The following is a 25,031-nucleotide window of genomic DNA, read 5'->3' on the forward strand; positions in this document are numbered from 1 at the left end:
TATTTTGGATGGAAAGGAATCATCTCTGTTGTGCCTATACTTGGAAAGCAGGCTTGGTAATACCCTAAGGTACCTGTCAGCAACTATGCAGAAAAGCATTTACATGGCTCTTAATTAAGGTCTGTCAAAAGTGAGAGCCTGTACATGTCAGAAATAGAAGTAATAGAAAAATACTTGGATCCCCATCAGGATGGGGTGAAAATACTGAAATTGAACTCCAAGCAGGCTAAAATAGTCACATTATTTAGCATTCTGAATTTTCAACAAAAAACAGCTATTAATTATAATTACAAATTAATTTGTGTCTCTAACTGCTTTAGAAAACACTTGCTGAAAATTAGATATTGAAATTATTCATCCAATCAAGTGTCACTAATCTTAGTATTTGAATCCGGCTCTTGGTAATATTTCTGACAAATATTATATATATATATATATATATATATATATTCATAAAAAAGTGAGATAGAAAATAGCTAATGATCCTACACTGTGATAGCTTGTAATAGATTTGTAATTGTTTCTGATCTCAGATCTTTTCATCCTTGATTGAAGGTACTGAAGCTGTTTTGAAATCATTTGAAGCTTCTTGAGAGTTCTTTTCTGCACACTTCAATCTTACCTCCTGCACTGTCCCTTTTCCGCTTCAGCCACAAGCAGGAGCCTCTAACTGTTGATGTGTTGAACTTTGCTTCACTTGTAACATTTTTAAATGTTGGCTGAGAGGATTCGCTTGTTCAAATCCCTTTATTGTGTAAGAGTCCAGCCATCTTATTTTGTTCCCCGTAAAGTCCCTTATGCTGACGGCAGGACTAGTTTTCAGTGGATGACTCACTGCACTCTTATTCTAATCGCTTGCAGCCAGTACTCTATCAGGTTGTTACACCGATATGAGATGATGTAGGTAATAATGCATTTTGGTTAAAGATGTTCGGAACTAGACTTTGACTGTAACAGGTTTGAAACCTAAAGGCAGATTTGGATGCCAGCGTCGCGAGTTAGCGCTCTGACTACAATAAGAGCAGGAAAGGCTAAGCTGTGTCCCTGGCGCTTATTCTTATGTTTGCCGTGTTTTCTACTATATGTGATAGCAAAAAATCGCCCCTTAGTGTGGGTTTCGCCGCCAGATTGGCTTGTACCCTGCGTCTCTGGCACAGCCTGTTCCTCCATCCCAACTAGAATGGATTCACACCCCGCAGAATAAATCCCGGAGAGTCAGACCGGGTGGGGGGTCAGAAATTCTTCACTTCCCCCACCCCTCTGATAACCAGCGTGAGGGGAAGCCCCGGCTCAGCCCTACTCCGGATTCTCTGCGGCTGGGTAGCTCTCTTCCCCGGTCCGTGGCTTCATGAATCTGGACGTGCCTCCTCCCCAGGTGATCAGACAGCAGGAGCTGCGCTCGCTGATAGGTGCAGAGGCTTGGGGGGCGCAGATCAGACACGGGTAGGGAGGGGGGGTGACAGCCCTTCCCCGCCCCCAACGTTCACATCTCAGCCACTTTCCTGCGGGCTCCACAACCTGCCGAGCTTCGGCCGCGCGGGCTGAGCCTCTCTCTGCTCCGCTCCTGGGCTGCAGCGCCGACGGGAGGCAGCGCTCCCGGGAAGGTGGGGCGCTCAGGGAGCGGAGCCCGGCTCCGAGGCGTACCGGACAAAGAAAAGGCGGACCCCCGGCGGGCACCGTTCGCCCCCCGCAGGGGAGAGATCCCTGCGCTCCCGGACTCCGCTGCTGCAGGCAGCCCTGCGCGGGGCGCCCCAGACAAAGGGCCTGTCTAGCCGGGGAGCTATCCGCCGGCCCGCCCCCGGGTCTCCGGCCCTCGGCGCGGCATGTCGGCAGTGCGCAGACACCTCTGGGACGAGTACCAGGCAGTGGGCTCCGCCCGGGGCAGCGCCCGCAGGAAGCGGCAGCGCTTCGTGGACAAGAACGGGCGCTGCAACGTGCAGCACGGGAACCTGGGCGGCGAGAGCAGCCGCTACCTCTCCGACCTCTTCACCACGCTGGTGGACCTCAAGTGGCGCTGGAACCTGCTCATCTTCCTGCTGACCTACACGGTGGCCTGGCTGGTCATGGCCTCCATGTGGTGGGGCATCGCCTACCTGCGGGGCGACCTGCACCGCGCCCACGACCAGAGCTACTACCCCTGCGTGGCCAACGTGTACAACTTCCCCTCCGCCTTCCTCTTCTTCATCGAGACGGAGGCCACCATCGGCTACGGGCACCGCTACATCACCGAGCGCTGCCCCGAGGGCATCGTACTCTTCCTCTTCCAGTCCCTGCTCGGCTCCATCGTGGACGCCTTCCTCATCGGCTGCATGTTCATCAAGATGTCCCAGCCCAAGAAGCGAGCCGAAACCCTCATGTTCAGCCGGGCCGCCGTCATATCCCAGCGGGACGGCAGGCTGTGCCTCATGTTCCGAGTGGGCAACCTGCGCAACAGCCACATGGTCTCCGCTCAGATCCGCTGCAAGCTCATCAAGGTGAGCCGGGGGGCACAGGGGCCGGGGAGCGGGGATGGCTTTGGCGACGAGTTAGCCTGGATGGGGACTGGACTGGAAAAGAGTCTCCAGAGGGTTAAATCACAGGAGACTTCTCCAGCAGTTAGAGGCAGCAGTGACTTTATCAGACCCGTGCCACAGGCCTGCTCTGTCCTTGGAGCTTTGCCTCAGAGCTTTGTACAATGGATGGGACCGGGCAGCCTGTCTGATTCTCAGTGGGTTAACCCTTTAACCATCCTCCAGTGACACTTAGCTTTACAGTGAGGCAAAACCCAGTGGGTGACCGCCCCCCTTACGTTCTTTGCCCCTTTGGGATTGTGCCGGATTTTCACCTGGGCGGTGACACTTACACCTTCCCTCGAACGCCAGCGATTTATGCAGCTGGAAACTCGGTTCTGTTCACTAGTCTCTGAGGCTGAATGTTTGTTTGGTGGGCCAGGGAGAAGGATGTAGCACCTGTAGAGCACTCTGAAGCAGCTAAGTGGGAATCTTTTTCAGGGTGCTCAGAAAATGAGTGAGAGAGTTGAATATGAGAGGAGTTGAAAATGGAAGTCTGAGGGAAGGATGAAAACCTTATTTTGGCCCAAGAAATTGGGAGGGGACACTTGCATCCTGGTGCCTTCAGTGGTGGTGGTTTTTGTTTTTGTTTTGTTTTTTTAAGTCAGAAACACAAACCAGTGCAACTTTATAGAACCTTCCAGGGAGCACTTCTCTTTTCCGCTGTATGTTGTGAAACTGAGGAAGACATTAATCAGCAGCTATTCAATTACCACTAGGAAATTGTGACAAACAGGTCCAGATACCCTATGGGTGAACAGCAGGGCTGAACCTGCAGGGATCATGTACAATGTTACTGAGTTTGTAAAGTAAGGGGTCTTTTTTATGAGAGCTTGTAATGATCTGTACTTGGGAGTCATTAGGAGATGCGTACAGGTCACTTGTAAAACACTGTAATTGTAACTAGGATGCAACTGCAGTTTCATCTCACAACAGGGAATGAAATAATCAGGTAGGGCCCAGGCTAGTTGTTTTCACAAAACTAAGTTCAAGCACCTAGCATCCTACAACCTAGGGAAAGACAATACTGGACCATTAAGGTCCTGTTAAAAGTGAAATGTATCCAGAAACTGAAGGCCAGCATTTAAGCAAGGGTGCTGTCCCTGAAAGATTGGATGCCATCTAGGACATACAGCATGCTTGGAAACTGTTCAGAGGCAATAGGAAAGGTGTATTAGAAAAGGAAATTTAACTAATATAGAAGTGTAAAGCCTGAGATTTTGTCTTTGTTTATGTTCTGTGTAACTTGTATGTGTTCGCTTTTCCTTATTATTTCATCTTTGAATCTATGATTTCTTTTCTATTAAATTTTTTTTTGTTTTGTTTTTTTTATCCCAAGCAAGTCTCTGGTATGCAAACTGTGTGGAATATGTGTCCCTAAGTGAACTGCGAACTGGGTTCAGGTTTTACTCTTTGGGGCATGACAAACTAGAGGGCAAAAGTCTGAATATCTGGTAGTTAAGAAATCAGGGAAACTGATTTGGGGGGGCTTGGGATCAGAAGGGTTAGTGAGGTCACCCTGCAAGAAATAAAAGGGTAGGTGGAAGCCAGGGTTGAGATTTTAAACTTGTAGGCTGGCTACTGGTGTCAGAACTCTAAGCCATAACAGCATAGCATTAAGGCATCCAAAGCTTCAAAGCAGGTGCTGACAGAACCCCTTACTGGGTGATCCCCAGAAATGTACTATTTGTTACTTGCAGGTGTTTGGAAATATAAAAATGATTAAAAACTGATATTCATAGTATTAATCATAGAAGTAATATGAACCATTACAGAGAATAAACCCCAAAGCTTCTCTGCTTTACACTTGGATGCAAGTTTCTTTAAGAGAGTTAGCCTGTTTTTTTGACCCATCCTGTAAGGATTTTCCTATCACTGTTAGAGATTTGCACATTGGCAAGCTTTGTTCTGTTTTCTCATGTAACAGTGTCTTCTTAAAACACAAGAATAACATGGAAGGATCAAATACTAAAGAAAGAGTCCATCTCTAAAGAGCAGAGACTAACAATTTCTGCAGATGAGTTAGATGGGATTTTCCATTTTTAAAGTTATGCTGAAATTCACAAAGAGACTCCTTTAGGATGATTTTATCAGTAAACCAGTACAAAACTAAGCATTATTGAGGGGTGAAATCTCTTGATTCCAACTAAAAGATGAACTAGTACTCTTCTATGAATACCAGCTACAGTAAGCATGTTTTATACCATTAATCTGACAGGAGATAAAAGACAAAAAACTTACTGTTCCATCCCGCATTTCTGTTATCATTTGAGGGAATTTGCTAACTAGTTTGGCCAAATAAAAGAAGGAAAATTGCTGCATGCAGTTTGATTATCAAAATGTGGAATTTTTGGATGGGGTAGTAGTTAGTAACCAAGGGGGAGTATTATATTAACTAGACCCTAGTCTATGGTAACATTGGATTCAGCAGTCTCCTGATCTTCCGCCCTCAAGAAACCTTTGAATCAAACTCATCTTTGGACAAATCCTGTAGTTTGGCACACAGACTGGCAATTTATATATCAACAAAAAAGGCAGATTTCTATGTTTGTGCCATTTCAAAGCACTCTGCACTTAAATCCAGATAAATGAATTTATTCTGCGAATTCAGTCAAAGGTCTGAATATAGTTGTTAGGAAACAGTGTTTAGGAAACTTTCTTTGGAACTTTATGTCCAACTGTTTTACAGTCCAAGCTACAGTAGCAGGGGCTTGACACCAACTGGAAATCTCCTGACTTCTAAGCATTGCTGGTGTAGACTTGATAGAATTTAAGTTTTGTCTCTTTACCATTTTTATTGATGATATTGTTCATTTTAAGCATTTTTTCTATTAGTATCTAAATTTTCACAGTTGTAGGAAGTTAGTGGTAGCTCAGACAATTATTTAATGCCAGACACTGAGATTCAAAAAGTTAAAGCTTTATAAGCTGGCTGTTTTAGCAGAGCTGTAAATGTGTGCTTTTTGCAACATTCATTACAACATGTTGTATACAGTAAGGTGGGACTCTAATAAATTCTCAAGCAGCATTTTTCTTGCTTTGCTTATCTATAAATTTCTATGATAATTTATGGAAATATTTTTTCATCATTTTGTGTGTTCACTGAAATGACATTTATGGCCATTTATTGATAAAAATCCTATCCTTCCAAGCCTAAGTATGAGAGAGCTTCCTTGCTTACATCCATCCATCTGCAATTCCTTTTACAGAAAAAGGGATTCCCATGATTCCTGTTGACAAACATTATGCAAATTATATTTTGATTAAATCTGTATATTTAAAACAAGAAATTGTATTATGGAAACAGTCTGCATTGCAGACAGTTTTATTTATTGGGATGGGATCCCATTGTACTGGGTGCCGTACAGAGTAAGAACAGGGTCCCTATGCCAAAGAGTTCAGAGTCTAAAAAATTTAAAAAAAAAACAGACTGGTTATTTGGGAAGGGATACAGCCTACCTGTAAATGGCAGGGATGAAGGCTAGCGTTGCTTATTTTTTCAGAGTATTTATTTATTTATTTTGCAGGGGAAGTGGTAGGAAATGGTATTAACAGAAGAAGGGAGAGAAGAGATGGGATGGGATGAGGAGAAGGTGAAGAGTAGAGCAGCGGAAAATGGAGTGGCAATGATTGATTTAATGATTCTAAGGAAGGGAAGGAACGAGAGGACAATTGACTTTAAAATACCAGACTTTAACAATCTCAGAGAAATGGTAGGTAAGATCCCATGGGAAGACAATCTAAGGGGAAAGGGTGTTCAAGAGAGCTAGCGGTTTCTTAGGGAGACAATATTAAAGGCACAACTCCAAACTATCCTGATGCGAAGGAAAGATAGGAAGAATGTTAAGAGGCCAATATGGCTCCATTAGGAGCTCTTTAGTGACCTGATGATCAGTAAAGAATCCTACAAAAAGTGACAGGTTTCAGAGTAACAGCCGTGTTAGTCTGTATTCGCAAAAAGAAAAGGAGTACTTGTGGCACCTTAGAGACTAACCAATTTATTTGAGCATGAGCTTTCGTGAGCTACAGCTCACTTCATCGGATGCATGGACAAATTGCTGAGGAGGAGTACAAAAGAATAGCACAAGTGTGTAGGGACAAAATCAGAGAGGCTAAGGCACAAAATGAGTTGCACCTAGCAAGGGACATAAAAGGTGGTAATAAGGGGATCTTTACGTATATTAGGAGCAAGAGAAAGACAAAAGAAAGTGTAAGTCCTCCACTTAGTGGGGAAGGAGAGCTAATAACTGACAACATTAAGAAGGCTGAGGTGTTTGATGCCTATTTTGCTTCAGTCTTTACAAAATTAATATTAACAACAAGGAGAAAGGAATGCAAGCCAAAATAGGGTAAGAACAAGTTAAAGAATATTTAGATAAATTAGATGTATTCAAGTTGTCAGGGCCTGATTAGATTAATCCTATGATACTTAGGGAATTAGCTGAAGCAATCTCAGAACTCTTAGCAATTATCTTTGAGCACTCCTGAAGGATGGGTGAGGTCCCAAAAGACTAGAGAAGAGCAAACATTGTACCTGTTTTTAAAAAGGGGAAGAAAGAGGACCCCGGGAATTATAGACCAATCAGCCTAACTTTGATACCTGGACTTGGAAAGATATTGGAACAAATTACTAAACAATCAGTTTGTAAGCACTTAGAGGATAATAGGGTTCTAAGAAATAGTCAGCATGAATTTGTGAATAACAAATCATGCCAAACCAGCCTAATTTCCTTCTTTGACTGGTTTACTAGCCTAGTGGATTCCTTTAGGATGGTTTTATCAGTAAACCAGTATAAAACTAAGCATTATTGAGGGGGTAAAATCTCTTGATTCCAACTAAAAGATGAGCCAGTACTCTTCTATGAATACCAGCTACAGTAAGCATGTTTTACACCATTAATTTGACAGGAGATAAAAGACGACAAACTTACTGTTCCACCCAGCATTTCTACTATCATTTGAGGGAACTAGTTTGGCCAAATAAAAGAAGGAAAATTGCTGCAGGCAATTTGATTATCAAAATAGTGGATGGGGGAGCAGTAGGTGTTATATATCATGATTTTAGTAAGCTTTTTGACATAGTACCACATGACAAACTCATATGCAAACAAAGGAAATGTGATCTAGATTAAATTATTATAAGGTGGGTGCACAACTGTTTGAGAGACCTTACTCAAAGAACAGCTATAAGTGGTTCATTGCCAAACTGGGAGGCTGTATCTAGAGGGGTGCCGCAGGGGTCAGTCCTAGGTCCAGTATTAGTCAATATTTTCATTAATGACTTGAATAATGGAGTGAAGAGAGTGCTTACAGAATACGTACATGACACCAAGCTGGGAGGGGTTGAAAGCACTTTGGAGGACAGGATTAAAATTCAAAACTACCTTGACAAATTGAAGAATTGGTCTGAATTCAACAAGATGAAATTCAGTAAACAAGTGCAAAGTACTTCATTTAGGAAGAAAAAAATCAAATGCACAACTACAAAATGGTGAATAACTGACTAGGTGGTAATACTTTTGAAAAGAATCTGGGGTTTTATAGTGGATCACAAACTGAATATGAATTAACAATGGGATGCAGTTGTGAAAACTAATATAATTCTGGTGTGTATTAACAGGAGTGTCATATGTAAGACATGGGAGGTAACTGTCTTGCTGTACTTGGCACTTGAGGCCTCAGCCGGAGTACAGTGTCCAGTTCTGGGGGCCACACTTTCGAAAGATGTGGACAAATTAGAAAAAAGTTTTAGTAAACTTGACCTATGAGGAAAAGTTTTTAAAAAGGGGGCATGTTTAGTCTTGGAAAAAGACTGGGTGGTAGGGTGGAACCTGTTAACAGTTTTCAAATATGGTAAGGGCTGTTCCAAAGAGGATGGTGATCAATTGTTCTCCATGTCTATTGAAGGTGGGACAAGAAGTAATGGGCATAATCTGCAGCAAGCAATTTTAGGTTTGACCTTATGAAAAACTTTCTAACTATAAGAGTAATTAGGCTCTGGAACCAGCTTCCAAGGGAGATTGTGGAATCCCCATCATTGGAGGCTTTTAGAAACAGGTTGGATAAACACCTGTCTGGGACAGTCCAGATTTACTTGGTCCTGCATCAGAGCAGGGGGTTGGGCTTGATGACTTCTTGAGGTCCCTTCCATCCCTATGTTTCTATGATTCTGCAATGTGAAAGTAAAACATGTAATTGGAGCAAAGTTTACAGTCCAAAGAAGTCTAAGTGTAGCTGTCCATTGTAAAGTCAGGGTTTAGCAGCTATTCGGTAATATATGCATTGTAGGTACCTGCGTTGATTCCAAACTCAGTGTGCATCATTGTGTCTGGCAACCTCCAAAAGCAGAAAATTCTGGAATTATGTTGTTGTCAGACTATGCTAGTAGGCTGATAAGGGCCCAGATCCTCAACTGCAGCTAAAGTGTGCTTGATGCAATTCTGAAGAAAGAGTGCTTAGCAGTCCTTTGTGTTCCCCTCCATACTATCCTGGCTGAGCACTTCACGAGTCTCCTAACATATGTTTAGAGTAGCCTGAAGGTATCTTTAAGTTTTCCAGCTATCCCTTGCTCCAGATGGCAGCTGGGGCACACAAGCACCTAGGTCACACTCTTATCCCAAGCCATACCCCCCGCTCCAGTTGTGGGGTGGGTGGAGGGTTGGCATGGACCCTGCAGTGGCTCTGCACCATCTGAGGTCCCCCATGTGCTGGGGGACCCTCTTGTGGCTAGTAAGTCAGCTTTTGGGCAGCTTTACACTGGTGGAGTGATACATGTATAATATATCACTCATAATTTATGGACACTCCAAGATGGTGAGTTTACTCACATCCTTAGTGCCACATTACACTCTTATCATACCAGAAAATGACACAGTTACCAAGAAGGTCCTGTGTTTCTTGCAATTTGTTCTCTTCCAATTGTGCTTTGTCCAGTCATGCTGACAGCTGATCTTGCTTCACTTCTCTTGCACATGATTAGATGGAGCTTTAATTCTATCAGAGTTAAGCAATGCTGAGAGATATCCTTTATCACACTTTTATACTTTTAAGGGGACCCATATTTAGCCAATGAACACAATGTTTCCACACACAGTTTCAGTGAGGGACAGGAGTTCTGAAGGCTTTGCTGTTTTAAAAAGGTATGTCTATCTAAAGTGTGATATTTTATTGGATGTGTGCTGTTTGTCCCAGAGCACTCAGATTACAAAAGTGCCATCATATAACGGTGGCTGATTACTCATCTGTGGTATGTGAAGCTGCCTAGCAACATTGCTGAATAGTATAATGTTGCAATAGAGATGCCAGAATCAGCTTTGGAGTGAATTGTAGACAACTGTATTGTGATGGGTTGCAGTCACCTTTTTGAGCACCACTTTACATGCTAGCATGGTGTTGCTGCTCTCTGCAGCTCCCAGCACCCTCTGCATGCTGTCAGTCAGCCTCTGTGAGTCTTCTGTAGCTCAGCCCTCCAGCCAGGTGTCACAGTTCAAAAGCCTTCCAGGGTATAACAGACTCAAAATAGAAGCAGTTCCTTGCCCTTTAGGCCAGTTATAACCAAAATTGTTTCTCGCCCTTCTGGATGAAATTCCCTCTCTGAAATTGAATCTTGAACTCTTGCCCCCAACTGTGGCCAGTAATGGGCACTGGCTCGCTGGCTCCTCTGGCTGTGACCTCAGCAATGTCCTTCCTTGCTAGCTGCCTTGCTGACACTGACAGCAAACAGATCCTTTTATTTTGGCCTTCTGGGCCTGGATTGACTGTTGCTGGTCTCCAGCCCTTCTGGTGGCTGGAGAACCAGATCTAGGGTGACCAGACAGGAAATGTGAAAAATCGGGACTGGGGTGGGGGGTAATAGGAGGCTATATAAGAGAGACCCAAAAAACTGGACATCTGGTCACCCTAACCAGATCTCACTGGTTCCCAATATGGCTGCTCTTTTTCTCATAGAGAACTGTTTCATGGGGAGGAGTTCAGTAGGGGGCCCCAAAGGCTGGTATGCCCCGTCAAACATATACAAAAGAGGGTTACAAAAACCAAGTCAGTTTGTTTCAGCTTGCACTTTTTCAGATTGTGACAGGGTCAGGACAGACGGCTACAGGAGAGTGCAGGAAGGAGGGTATATTAGCCTCAGGATAAGCAGGTCCCTCTTCCCCTGGTAACTAAGCAGGGGTTACTTCAGGTTAATTAGGACACCTGGACCCAATTAAGCTGCCAGAATCCCCCAGCCAGTCAGTGTGGGTGATGGGCGTTGAGAGCAGAGGTGAGCTGTTGGAGAGCGGTGTGGAAGCTGACAAGGACCAGGGGAGAACCCAGCAGGCATAGAGATTGGGGAGAAACCCTACCCTAAACAGGAGCTAAGGACCCTTCCAGGTCTAAAGATCTGAAGAAAAGGACCCTGCCAGAAGGGGAGAGACTGAGCCGTGCATTTGGTGTGGTGCTGCCACACCTGTAAGGGCTACCAGAGACTAGGGGAACTCCCTCCCCTGGCAGGAGGGTCGAGAGGAACCCCGCCCAAGCAAAGTGGGGACAATAAGACAAGGGGAGTGGGGAAGTAACCCAGGGAAGTAACCCTGGGAACTGGCAGCATGAGGTGGCTACTTGTTGGGACCTGGAGTAGAGGGCGGGACTGGGCCCCACCTCCCACCCCCTTTTCCTCTCACTGGATGTCCACCGAGGAGGCCAGAAGCCCCAGTAAAGCAGTAAGGGCCTAGCAGGACCAGAAACAGGAGGGGTGCTTGGAGACTGAATTTCCCCACCCACTATAAACTGAGGGGGGGTGGAAATTCTGAGAGATGAGACACTATCCTGACCCACTGCTAGAAGAAAGCACGGGACCCACCGAGGCGGAGAAGAAGCCCTGTTACAAGACATTCAAGTCAGTTTCATAGATTCCATAGATTTCATAGATTCAGTTTCATAGATTCACAGAAGGGACCATTGTGATCACATAGTCTTATCTCCTGTATAACACAGGCCATAGAACTTCCCCTCAGAAATTCCTCTTTCAACTAGACCATATCTTTTTAAAACAAAATCCAGTTTTGATTTAAAAATTGCAAGTGATGGAGAATCCACCAGAACCTTTGGTAAGTTGTTCCAGTGGTTAAGTACCCTCAGTAGTAAAAATTTACATCTTATTTCTAGTCTTGAATTTGTCTAGCTTCAACTTCAAACCACTGGATCTTGTTATACGTTTGTCTGCTGGATTGAAGAGCCCATTATCGAATATTTCTTCCCCATGTAGGTACTTATAGACTATGATCAAGTCACCTCTTACCCTTTTCTCTGTTAAGCTGAAGAGACTGAGATCCTCAAGTCTTTCACTGTAAAGCAGGTTTTATAATCCTTTAATCATTCTAATGGCTCTTCTCTGAACTCTCTCCAATGTATCAACATCTTTTTTGAATTGTGGAGACCAGAATTCAGTATTCCAATAGCGGTTGCACCAGTGCCAAATACAGAAGTAATGTAATCTCCCTACTCCTACTCAATATTCCTCTGGCAATACATCCAAGGATTGCAATAGCCCTTTTTGCTACAGCATCACTCTGGGAACTCATGTTCAGCTGATGATGCACCATGACCCCCAAATCTTTTTAAAAGTAACTACTTCCCAGGAAGGAGTCCCTCATTTTCTAAGTATGGCCTATAGTCTTTGTTCCTAGATGTATGACTTATTTGGCCATATTAAAACACATAGTTTGCCTGCACCCCGCTTGCCAAGCGGTTCAGATCACTCTGTTTCAGAGACCTGTCCTCTTAATTATTTATCATTCCCCCAATATTTGTGCCATCTGAAAACTTTATCAGTGATTTTATGTTTTCATCCTGGTCATTGATAAAAATGTTAAATAGCATAGGGCCAAAAACTGATCCCCACAGGACCCCATTAGAAACACACTTGCTCAATGGTGATCTTGAGACCTATCAGTTAGCCAGTTTTTAATCCATTTAAAGTGTGCCACGTTAATTTTATATTATTCTAGTTTTTTAAGCTAAATGATGTGTGGTACCAAGTCACCTGCCTTACAGAAGTCTAAGTATATTACATCAACACTAATACCTTTATCAACCAAATTTGTCATCTCATAAAAAAAAAAAATCAAGTCCATTTGACAGGATCTATTTTCCGTAAACCTATGTTGATTGGCATTTATTATATTACCCTCCTTTAATTTTTTATTGAGTCCTGTATCAGCTGCTTCATTATCTTGCTTGTGAGAAGTGTCTGCTTGATAGACCTATAATTAGCTTGGTTGGCCCATTCACTCTTTTAAAATATTGGTACAACAGTACCTTTCTTCCTGTCTTCTGGAACTTCTTTGGTGTACCAGGAGTTACTGAAAATCAACATTAATGGTCCAGCAAGCTCAGTCAGCTCTTTTAAGACTCTTGATAGCAAGTTATCCAGAACTGCTAATTTAAAAATGTCTAACTTTAGTAGCTGCTGGATAATCAACTGAACATGAGCTCCCTGTGAGAGACTGTGGCCAAAAGCAGTAATGCAATACTTGGATGTATTAATAGGAGACAATCGAGTAGGGAGGTTATATTTCCTCTATATTTGGCACTTCTGTGACCTCTCCTGGAATACTGTGTCCAGTTCTGGTCTACACAGGAAGGATGTTGATAAACTGGGGCATGCTTCAGAGAAAAACCAATTGAAAACATGTCTAACGGCAAAAGAATCAAGGAGTTCCATCTGTTTAGCTTAACAAAGAGGAGGTTAACTTGCTCAGTTAAATTTCTGTTCCCTGTGTAGATAAGAGGGCTCTTCAATCTAGCAGACAAAGGTATAATAAGATCCAAAGGCTGGAAGATGACGCTAGACTGAATCAGACTAGAAATGAGGCACATTTTTAACAGAGAGGGTCATAAACCAGTAGAACAATTTACAAAGGTTGTGTGGATTCTCCATCACTTGAAATTTTAAAATTAAGAGTGGGATATTTTTCTAAAGAATACATACTCTAGTTCAAACAAGAATTAAGGGAAGACTTATGGCCTGTGTTATGCAGGAGGTCAGACATAGATGATCATAATGGTTCCTTCTGGCTTTATAATCCATAATCTGGCCTTGTCTCTCTCATGTTACTGCTGATTTACAGTCCCATGACCTCTGTGGTGGTTCTTCACTCTTATGGGTAGAGTTACAGACAGACATTTGTTACAGAAGGCAAAGTTTAATTAAAATCATAGACGATAGAAATGTAGGACTGGAAGGGACCTTGATAGATCATCTAGTCCAGCCCTCTGCACTGAGGCAGGACTAAGTATTATCCAGACCTTCCCTGACAGATGTTTATCTAACCTGCTCTTAAAAACCTCCAGTGATAGAAATTCCACAACCTAAAGTGAGACTTTATTAACCTTTTTCCAAACTTGAAGAAAACTTGGGTGAGATGGATGGAGACCATTTGAGACCATTCTTATTTTTTATAAACCTGTTTGGTGTTAAAGTGTGAAAATATGATCTCTACACTTTTAAATATGGTATCTATTTATTTTGCATTAAATTGTATGATCCAGCTAATTTTTCAAGTCATTGTTTCAACTGGCATAAAACTCACTTGGATGAAGTTTAGTTGATAACTCAGAATTTTAAGATGATGATTTTTCTAGGGTTGTCAATTAATTGCAGTTAACTCACATGATTAACTCTAAAAATTAATCACAATTAACTGCAGTTTTAATCGCACTGTTAAACAATAGAATACCAATTGAAATTTGTTAAATATTTTGGATTGATATACAATTACAACACAGACTACAAAGTGTACCTTGCTCATTTTATATTTATTACAAATATATGCACTGTAAAAATGATAAAAGAAATAGCATTTTTCAATTCACATCATACAGGTACTGTAGTGCAATCTCTATCATGAAAGTACAGCTTACAAATGTAGCATTTGTTACATAACTTCAAAAAAAAAAGAAGTAAAACTTTAGTGCCTACAAGTCCACTCATTCCTACTTCTTGTTCAGTCAATTGCTAAGACAAACAAGTTTGTGTACATGTATGGGAGATAATGCTGCCCGCTTCTTATTTACAATGTCACCTGAAAGTGAGAACCGGTGTTCTCATGGCAGTTTTATAACAGGCATTGCAAGGTATTTATGTGCCAGATATGCTAAACATTTGTATGCCCATTCATGCTTTGGACACCATTCCAGAGGACATGCTTCCATGCTGGTGACGCTCATTTAAAAAAAAAATGCATTAATTAAATTTGTGACTGAACTCCTTGGGGGAGAACTGTATGTCTTCTGCTCTGTTTTACTCACATTCTGCCATATATTCCACGTTACAGCAGTCTCGGATGATGACTCAGTACCTGTTGTTCGTTTTAAGAACACTTTCACTGCAGATCTGACAAAACACAAAAAAGGTACCTGTGATGCCCTGTACCTCAGGGGGACACCCTACACCCGCATGTTCATCTTTATAAAATGATTGTGTGGTATCCAATGCAAAGTTTGTCATGTTGGGTGTCTTCAAAAGGCTCATAATGCACTGAGCATGGCTGTTATAGTGATGTTATAGTAAGGTTATAGGTTATAATTTCATGTGTATAGTTATGAGGCTGAAAATGTATCCTCATGGCTTAAAGCAAGCCCATGCAAAAACTCTCTGAGAACAGAGAGGCAGTTCAAACCTCATCAGCATATGGATGGGACAAGCCCAGCCTCATAGGAACAGTAGACACTGGCTTAGGCAGCAATCAAAGAATCTGTTAGACCCTCAGAGAGGTTGTCATCCCCTTCTTTTGGGCAGTTTGGGAATGCAGTGAGGTAATGCTCACCTGACTCTGAAGGAGGGGGAAAAGCCAAGAGGAAAGAAAGGACATGATAAAAGGGAGAGACATTTTGCCATGGTCTCTCTTCCACCTTCATCTACAGACACCACCACCAAGCGCCTGAAACCCTGATCAAAGGGGAGAGCCTGACTGAAAAGTAACCAGCCAACCTGTGGTGAGCAGCATCTAAGTTTTTAAGGATACTGAAAGTGTTAAGATCAGCTTAGAATGCATTTTGCTTTTATTTCATTTGACCAAATCTCACTTGTTATGCTTTGACTTATAATCACTTAAATCTACCTTTATAATTAATAAATCTGTTTGTTCTACCTGAAGCAGTACATTTAGTTTGCTCCCTTTGGGAGAAAAAGCCTGGTACATATCAATTTCTTTGTTAAATTGATGAACTCATATAAGCTTGCAGCATCCAGCAGGCATAACTGGACACTGCAAGATGGAGGTTCCCAGGGTTGTGTTTGGGACTGGAGATATTGGCTAGTGTCATTCGCTTGCAAGTAGCTGGGAGCAGCTTACATGCCAGAAGCTGTGTGTGAACAGTCCAGGAGTGGGGGCTCTCACAGCAGAGCAGAGTAAGGCTGGCTCTCAGAGTCAAGGATTGGAGAGGCCTAGCAAATCACCGGCCCAGATAACACCAGAGGGGAACGTCACAGTACCAATGTGAGATTTCTAAAGATAGCTACAGCACTCGACCCAAGGTTTAAGAATCTGAAGTGTCATCCAAAATCTGAGAAGGACAAGGTGTGGAGCATGCTTTCAGAAGTCTTAAAAGAGCAACACTCCAATGCCGAAATTACAGAACCTGAACCACCAAAAAAGAAAACCGACCTTCTGCTGGTGGCTCCAGACTCAAATGATGGAAAATGAACATGTTGGTCCGCCCTGCTCTGGATAGTTATCGAGCAGAACCCGTCATCAGCATGGACACATGTCCTGTGGAATGGTGGTTGAAGCATGAAGGGACATATGAATCTTTAGTGCATCTGGCATGTAAATACCTTGTGATGCCGTCTAAAGCAGAGTCACGCGAATACCCGTTCTCACTTTCAGGTGACATTGTAAACAAGAAGCGGGAAGCATTATCTCCTGAAAATGAAAACAAACTTGTTTGTCTGAATGATTGGCTGAACAAGAAGTAGGACTGAGTGAACTAGTAGGCTCTAAAGTTTTACGTTTTATTTTTGAATGCAGGGGGGTTTTTGTACATAATTCTACATTTGTAAGTTCAACTTTCATGATAGAGATTGCACTCTACAGTACTTGTATTCAGTGAATTGAAAAATACCATTTCTTTTGTTTTTTACAGTGCAAATATTTGTAATAAAAAATATATAAAGTGAGCACTGTGTGTTGTAACTGAAATCAATATATTTGAAAATGTAGAAACCAGCCAAAATATTTAAATAAATGGTATTTTATTAACAGCACGATTAATCACAATTTTTTTTAATCGCCCTATTTTTTTCTAAATCAGTAGTTCAAGATATTTTCTTTAAAACATGGTAAGCCATTCAGCTCATGCTCAGTCTTACTAGTTTTGATGATAGATTAGATCAGATGTCGGCTACCAGTTTATGCTCATCCTGAGAGAACAGCAGCCGGCCAACTTAACTAAAGCTATGTACTCAACTGTTTGATACTGTAGGTCCTTTCAGGAAAAGTTATAGTACTTTTTTCAGTAGTCTGACTAAGCCTTCACACTTAGTCCTGGCTCTTGTGATTACCGTGGGGCAGAATTCTTGTTTGCTTTTAGTTTCTAGTGCTGTCAGTCTTTTAACCTTCACCCAGAATGTTTTTAAAAGTTGTCAAACAGCTGATATTCTTATTGATCTCATCAGCCATGGAGAAACTGATTCCTGTCAGAGAGGGAAAGCCTTGTTGTTTGGGATAAGAAGACATCACAACTTATTAGCAGGGAAAGAGACAAAAAATACATGAATATCTGAAGAACTAAAACAGACATTTAATATAGCTGAAATACCCCACCAGCTAATTAGCTGGTTATATAATTGCCAATCTATACCAGACATTCTAGCTTTTTATGGTATTAGTGGTGAGAAGAGGGAATTTGCCCATGCAGTAGTCACTTGTGGAAATTAAAGATGGAAAACTCCTGCTGGGCATCTAGTCCACCACATAGGGTGAAAGCTTCCATGGACTTCAGTGGGGCTATGACTTCATCCCAGGATTTAACAAAGGATCTAAAGAACAGGATGTCTCGTGATGACGACAGTAAACTTATAATAATAAAGCAAAGGCAGAAATGTGTATTAAATATTTGTTCTGTAGTTATGAATAATTATCCAGTTTCTTCCTATCATAGCAATAATAATGAAATAATTTCCAACCAGAAGTAACTAGGGAGGATGTTAAATAGGATTGGCAAAGTTTCTGAATGCTTAAAATCTGCAGGATCCAAATAACTTGCACCCAAGAAAAGCAATTGGCTGAGGAACTCTGACCAACTGATGTTGTTGTTTTTTAATAAATGTTGGCATATTGTAGAAGTTCCAGATGATTGAAAAAAGGTAACATTGTGCCAATATTTAAAAAGGGTAAATGAAATGACCTGTGTAACAATAGGAAGTTACTATAATACCAATTCTGTGCAAAATCTTGAAATGCTTGATACAGGCTGCAAGCCGTGAAGAATGCCAGTCAACATGGTTTTATGGAATAGGTCTTGTCAAACCTTTTTTTTTTAAGATTACAAGTTTGGTTGATAAATTGACATGAGTTCTGTAAAGCCTTTGAGCTAGTACCACATGACTTTTTAACTAAATAATATACAAAACTAATGTATCGCCTATTAAATGGGTTAAAATTGATAACTGGTAGATCTCAAAGTAATTGTTAATGAACCTCATCATTCATTTGGGTTGTTTCTTGTGGGGTCCCACTGGGATCTGTTCTAGGCCCAATGCTAATCGATATCTTTATCAACGGTCTGGCTGAAAATATAAAATCACTGTTAGCAAAGTTTGTAGATGACAGTCTGGTGGAGTAGTAAATAATGACCGGATCAGTTATATAGAGTGATCTAGGAGTGTCTAGTGTAATATGCTAGTACCTCCATATGATGATGTATAAGTAGGGGCATAGCGAGCAGATCGAGGGACGTGATCGTTCCCCTCTATTCGACATTGGTGAGGCCTCATCTGGAGTACTGTGTCCAGTTTTGGGCCCCACACTTCAAGAAGGATGTGGATAAATTGGAGAGAGTCCAGCGAAGGGCAACAAAAATGATTAGGGGACTGGAACACATGAGTTATGAGGAGAGGCTGAGGGAGCTGGGATTGTTTAGCCTGCAGAAGAGAAGAATGAGGGGGGATTTGATAGCTGCTTTCAACTACCTGAAAGGGGGTTCCAAAGAGGATGGCTCTAGACTGTTCTCAATGGTAGCAGATGACAGAACGAGGAGTAATGGTCTCAAGTTGCAGTGGGGGAGGTTTAGATTGGATATTAGGAAAAACTTTTTCACTAAGAGGGTGGTGAAACACTGGAATGCGTTACCTAGGGAGGTGGTAGAATCTCCTTCCTTAGAGGTTTTTAAGGTCAGGCTTGACAAAGCCCTGGCTGGGATGATTTAACTGGGAATTGGTCCTGCTTTGAGCAGGGGGTTGGACTAGATGACCTTCTGGGGTCCCTTCCAACCCTGATATTCTATGATTCTATGACATAAAGAACTGCTGTTTAAATAGTAATGTTATCAGAGATACACATTTAGATCCAGTCACAACTTCATATACTGCCGGGGGCCTAACTATCTTTTTGTCTTTAGTCCCGACAGACACCTGAAGGGGAATTCCTACCATTAGATCAATGTGAGTTGGATGTTGGATTTGGAACTGGAGCTGACCAGCTGTTTTTAGTTTCTCCTTTAACCATCTGTCATGAAATCAACCCCAGAAGCCCCTTTTTTTGTCTCTCTCAAAGATCGCTAAGAAGTGAGCAGTTTGAGATCGTTGTCATCCTTGAAGGAATTGTTGAAACTACTGGTAAGCTATTTGAACAAAGTGAATGGTCTGTCAGTGTTTCTCAAACTGGGATCTTTGTCATGACTCGCGGACCCCCTAGAGCTGGACTTGTCTAGGGCCACCAGCTCCTCTGATAAACTCATCCCCCTCCATGCTGCAAAACAGCTGTTCAGCAGCATGCAGGAGGGAGGGGGAGGGGGCAGAAAGAGGCGGGGAAGAGGAGGGGCAGGGGCAGGAAGAGGTGGGGCAGAGGAAGGGGTGGAGTGGGTATGGTGACCAGACGTCTCTCTGGCTGCTAGGTGCAGGGAAGGCCGGGGGGCTCTGTGTGCTGCCCCTGCCACGAGCGCTGGCTCCGTAGCTTCCATTGGCCGGGAACTGCGGATGGAGGCAGCAGCAGCGTGCAGACCCAGAGGGAGATGTCACTGCTTCTGGGGAGTCACCCGAGGTAAACGCTGCCTGCACCCCAACCCCTTGTCACAGCCCTGAGCCCCCTCCTGAACCCAAACTCTTTCCCGGAGCCTGCACTTCCTCCTGCACCCCATCCCTGAACCCTCTCCTGCACCCAAACTCCCTGCCAGAGCCATCACCCTGAACCCCCTCCTATGCCCCAACCCCCTGCTCCAGCCTTGAGCCCCCTCCTTGCAGTGGGGGCTGGAGTCGGGGCAGTGTGCCCCCAAACCACGGCTGGGACTGCTTGGTCCGGCTGTCCAGCACGGCTGAGGCTGCTTGGGCTTGAGGGTCCTCGAAAAATGTTTAAATCAAAATGGGGGGTCCTTGGGTAGCTAAAGTTTGAGAACCACTGGTCTACATATTGTATTATTTTAATATTGACACTTTCAGTTTGTCTTTAGTCCTAATATTTCTCTTAATCAGTGGTATAATATTGTATCAAGGCAGTCATTCAAAATTCTATTCTCCTGGAAAATTCGTATTGGCTGTTTCCATCAGCCTAACCAGGGTAAGCTTGGAATAGATTTTGTGCCTGAGCGAAAATGTTTTCATGATCAATTTACAAGTGTGCATTAAAATATAGTAATCTATGAATCTGTGCCTTATATGAAATTTTTTGCCTCACTTAACTTTTACAATATAGCATACGTAACAATATCAGAGACAGTTGTAATATGATGTCAGCAGTGATGTTTTTAGGTGTGTGTTGGTGAGAAAGGAGCTCAGCATGCTATGGGGCAGTGTGTTAAAGAAATAAGAAGTTATTCATCTAGCTCTAGTTCCCGGCACTCTTAATCTTTGCTGGACAACTCTCTAAATTCAAGCCAGGAGTACAATCCTTAACCCTCACAGCCAGCTGACTAATGGGTCTTTCAGACCACTTCTAAGAGAACTTCCCAGACACTAGTACAGCTAAAGTAGCACACCATTACCCGTAGTAAGAGAATACTCCCTGAAGTGTATGTTACCTACCTTTTTATTATTTTATTTGTAATTACATCTCCCCACTATTCAAAATAAATTGGTTTGGTACCATGACAAGACAGAGTTAATCAAATATTTGTATAAGCAAATCTGACTAAGTACTTAGAAACACTATCTCAACTGTTAGGAAACTGGCAGTCACCAGATGGAGCAACACATTATCTCAATGTTGTTAGATGTAGAATAGGATTGATTTTTATTATGCAATCTTACCGTATATTCTCTTCCTACCATATGTTGATCTGTTTTTTCATTTTATAAGGTTAATGTTCCTGTCTGTTTATGTAGGAATGACGTGTCAGGCTAGGACCTCCTACACAGAAGATGAAGTTCTTTGGGGCCACAGATTCCTCCCAGTAATGTCCCTAGAGGATGGCTTTTTTCGGGTGGATTACTCTCAGTTTCATGCCACCTTTGAAGTCCCCACACCTCCTTATAGTGTTAAAGAACAGGAGGAAAGCCTGTCCCTTCCATCTCCTTTGAATACTCCTATCGGTAACAACCGAAACAGAAGGGAACACATCTGCTCAATTGACTGTATTGATATTTTAGAAGAGAAAACAAACAAGTTTCCTAGTAAATTTCAAAAAATTAGCTCCAGAAAGGAGGGTCTTCAGAGAAGAGTCCTGAGAATGAGTTCCAGCAATGTAGAGAAAGCTTGCAGTACTGGAGATCTCTTGAAAATTCAGCAGATAAGTTCTGTTACCAGCAATGAAGATGGTGATGAAAGGATACAACTGAAGGCCTTCAGAATCAAATCTGAGTCTTTGACTCAGTCTACTGGAGATCTTGAGGTACAGAAAAAGCCTCAAGGTATGCTCACCTTAGGGACAAGACTAGAGGATAATTTGCCTGCCAAACTTCGAAAAATGAATTCTGATCGCCTCTCCTAAATAACAGATGCAACAGGAGTTGTTGTTAATAAACTGCATTTTAGACTTCTGTCTTTCAGGATTATTTTGGAATACTACTGTGATGATTTGGTTTTGCCAAGGGATTCTTCATAAATAAAAATTTTCAAAATTAATTAGCATTTTTCTATAATATTCAATACAAATCTGATTTATGTAGCATGGTAACTGTTCAGGGTGCTATACAGTAAGTTCATTGTGCCAAATAAACTGGTCCCTGCTTTAAAGCTCTGTATCAGCACTACTGTAACAGTTTGGTCTGGTCTTTCATCCTTTCAGAAGTCTTTCTGAAATAAAAGGGACCAGATTCTCATCTATGACTAAAGTGCATAGTGCAGGTTGGGTGGGGGAGTGTTCAATGGCAGCATAAACCTCACCTTTACACTCTCCTGATCCTAGGGCTGCTGTGTGCAGTGTGGGTATTCTCCCCGTGACCCCCCCCCATCATATATTAGAATAGCCCTGTGTGTGGTCTAATGTATACCAATCTCTTAATACCCTTAAGGGACTAAAGCCATCACTGGGGAACAGTGTACCACAAAGATGCCACATCTCCTGTGCCAGCAATGGGGGGTGGAGCAGCAGGGGCAATAGGAGCTGCTGAGCCACTGGAGGATCCATTACACTTATTGTGAGCCTCCCAGGGCTGGATGCACCTGTTCTAATGGCCAGCAGCCAGATTGATAAAAGGATTTGGCCAAAGAAGTATATTAAGAAAAAGTAAAAAAAAACTTTTCTCCTACCTCTAAAAGAATTAAATCTGAAATTTGATAAGATGTACTAAAAATAGTTGGTGAAACTGGCCCTGAATACTACAGTCCTATGATATGAAAAGAGTGTGGGTGACCAGCAGTGTCTTAAACGCACGAATAAAAATTATATTTTGACTTACTAAATTTTAGAAAATGGTAAGAACTGGGCTCATAGTTTGTTCTTAACATCATTAGTTCCATAGTTATCGAATAATCAAATGTTTGCTTCAGTTTCTATTCTAGAACTGTTATTCATCTTTTTCCTGTGGAAAAATGACTTGTTTCCAGCCTATAGTAAGCAAACAATCATAACTAACTATTTAATAAAATAATACTTAGTACTTACTGTATATGATGCTGAGTACTTGTGGCACCTTAGAGACTAACCAATTTATTTGAGCATAAGCTTTCGTGAGCTACAGCTCACTTCATCGGATGCATACTGTGGAAAGTGTAGAAGATCTTTTTATACACACAAAGCATGAAAAAATACCTCCCCCCACCCCACTCTCCTGCTGGTAATAGCTTATCTAAAGTGATCACGCTTACAATGTGTATGATCATCAAGGTGGGCCATTTCCAGCACAAATCCAGGGTTTAACAAGAATGTCTTGTGGGGGATAGGAAAAAACAAGGGGAAATAGGTTACCTTGCATAATGACTTAGCCACTCCCAGTCTCTATTCAAGGAGAGAAAACCTGGATTTGTGCTGGAAATGGCCCAACTTGATTATCATACACATTGTAAGGAGAGTGATCACTTTAGATAAGCTATTACCAGCAGGAGAGTGGGGTGGGGGAGGTATTTTTTCATGCTTTGTGTGTATAAAAAGGTCTTCTACACTTTCCACAGTATGCATCCGATGAAGTGAGCTGTAGCTCACAAAAGCTTATGCTCAAATAAATTGGTTAGTCTCTAAGGTGCACAAGTACTCCTTTTCTTTTTGCGAATACAGACTAACACAGCTGTTACTCTGAAACCTGTATATGATGCTGTGCTTCTTCAAACCATTCCACAACAAGAAGACAAATTCTACTCCGATATATTGATGCAATTTTATTGAAGTCAGTGGGACTGCACTGGTATATCAGAGCAGAATTTGGTCTATTAACTAATCATCACAGTACACTTGTGATAGAGCAACTCAAGCAGAGATTAAATGATTTGCCCATTGTCACAAAAGCAGATGGATCCCCAGTCAGGGTTAGAATTCAGGAGTTCCTGATTCCCTCTCCTGTGCTAATACCACTAAACCAATATGCTGCCCACGTAGAATGGAATGGACATGAGCAACACATCTCTAAGAACAACAGTTACGAAAGGTAGGTAACCGTTTGTCATGCTAGCACAATAGTCCTTATTTCTAAAGGATGGTTAAGTTACAGGCACTATAGGATTGATAACGTCCTTATTTCAACTATTAGGCATCAGTTATGTACAGAGACCAGAGCCAGTCCTAGGGCAGTACAGTATATTTGGAATCTCTTTGGTAATCTAAGCTCTGAGGCTGAGAATTGTGGCAGTAAAGTCACTTTCTATTTTTAGACAAGAGGAAGGAGGAAGACATTAACAGTTGACGTTCCCGGGGGAAGAAATATTGATATGCCTTTGCTGAAGAAAGGGAGGGAAAACATCTCCCAAGTTCTTCAGGAATTTGAACTGAAGTTCCAGAATATTTGCATGGTTAGGAAACAAATACTAATGAAAACTGGAAACATGTTAATAGATGGCTTAGCCTATGTCTCTGTTTTTGAACTGCTTGTACACATACTAGAACTGCAATGCTGTACTGTACATTGGAGGGAGGGGAAAAATGATGATATAGGCAATGTGTTAACTGAAAAATTAATTACATCCAAGTATTCATTTTCCTTGCATTGTGTGGCAATTAGAAAAGGTGTTTGGACCTCATTTTGTGCAGTCTGGGGATACACTGCAACTAGAGATTGGGCAAAATTTGAAATAGATTTAATAATGGAGAGAATCAGGAAAAAAAACCCACCACAAGACCTGCATCTTTTTGGATGACTTTTAAGAGGCAAGAAGAGTTTTACCAAGCCTTCCTTACCATGGGCATAGGTCTTTAATTTTCTTTAAAAACTCAAGAGCATAGCCACATAAATGCACAAGTCCTCCTTTTTATTTTCCCCATATGCTTACAAAAGAAATCAAATGTCAAACTACAATTCTGTTAGTTGATGCTGTTTAAAGAAAAGGAGTACTTGTGGCACCTTAGAGACTAACAAATTTATTTGAGCATAATCCAGTGAAGGGCAACAAAAATGATTAGGGGACTGGAACACATGAGTTATGAGGAGAGGCTGAGGGAACTGGGATTGTTTATTCTGCGGAAGAGAAGAATGAGGGGGGATTTGATAGCTGCTTTTAACTACCTGAAAGGTGGATCCAAAAAGGATGGATCTAGACTATTCTCAGTGATAGCAGACGACAGGACAAGGAGTAATGGTCTCAAGTTGCAGTGTGGGAGGTTTAGGTTGGATATTAGGAAAAACTTTTTCATGAGGAGGGTGGTGAAACACTGGAATGCGTTACCTAGGGAGGTGGTGGAATCTCCTTCCTTAGAAGTTTT

General features: G+C 42.0%; 2 protein-coding genes across 3 annotated transcripts in view; one reads left to right on the forward strand and one right to left on the reverse strand.

Annotated features, from left to right (window-relative positions):
* The window catches only part of MPP3 (MAGUK p55 scaffold protein 3), a 110,759-nt gene that overhangs the window by 72,108 nt on the left and 13,620 nt on the right, over positions 1 to 25,031 (reverse strand). The gene's annotated exons all lie outside the window — the stretch shown is intronic.
* Positions 1,683 to 21,766, forward strand: LOC311513892 (G protein-activated inward rectifier potassium channel 1-like). Its single transcript, XM_084616079.1, has 3 exons — positions 1,683 to 2,474; positions 19,149 to 19,365; positions 21,067 to 21,766. The coding sequence occupies exons 1-3, from the start codon at positions 1,824 to 1,826 to the stop codon at positions 21,669 to 21,671; spliced, it is 1,473 nt and encodes a 490-aa protein (XP_084472205.1). The 5' UTR covers positions 1,683 to 1,823; the 3' UTR covers positions 21,672 to 21,766.

Source organism: Lepidochelys olivacea (genome assembly GCF_965140295.1).
Source record: "Lepidochelys olivacea isolate rLepOli2 genome assembly, chromosome: 27".
Classification (NCBI taxonomy): Eukaryota; Metazoa; Chordata; order Testudines; family Cheloniidae; genus Lepidochelys; species Lepidochelys olivacea.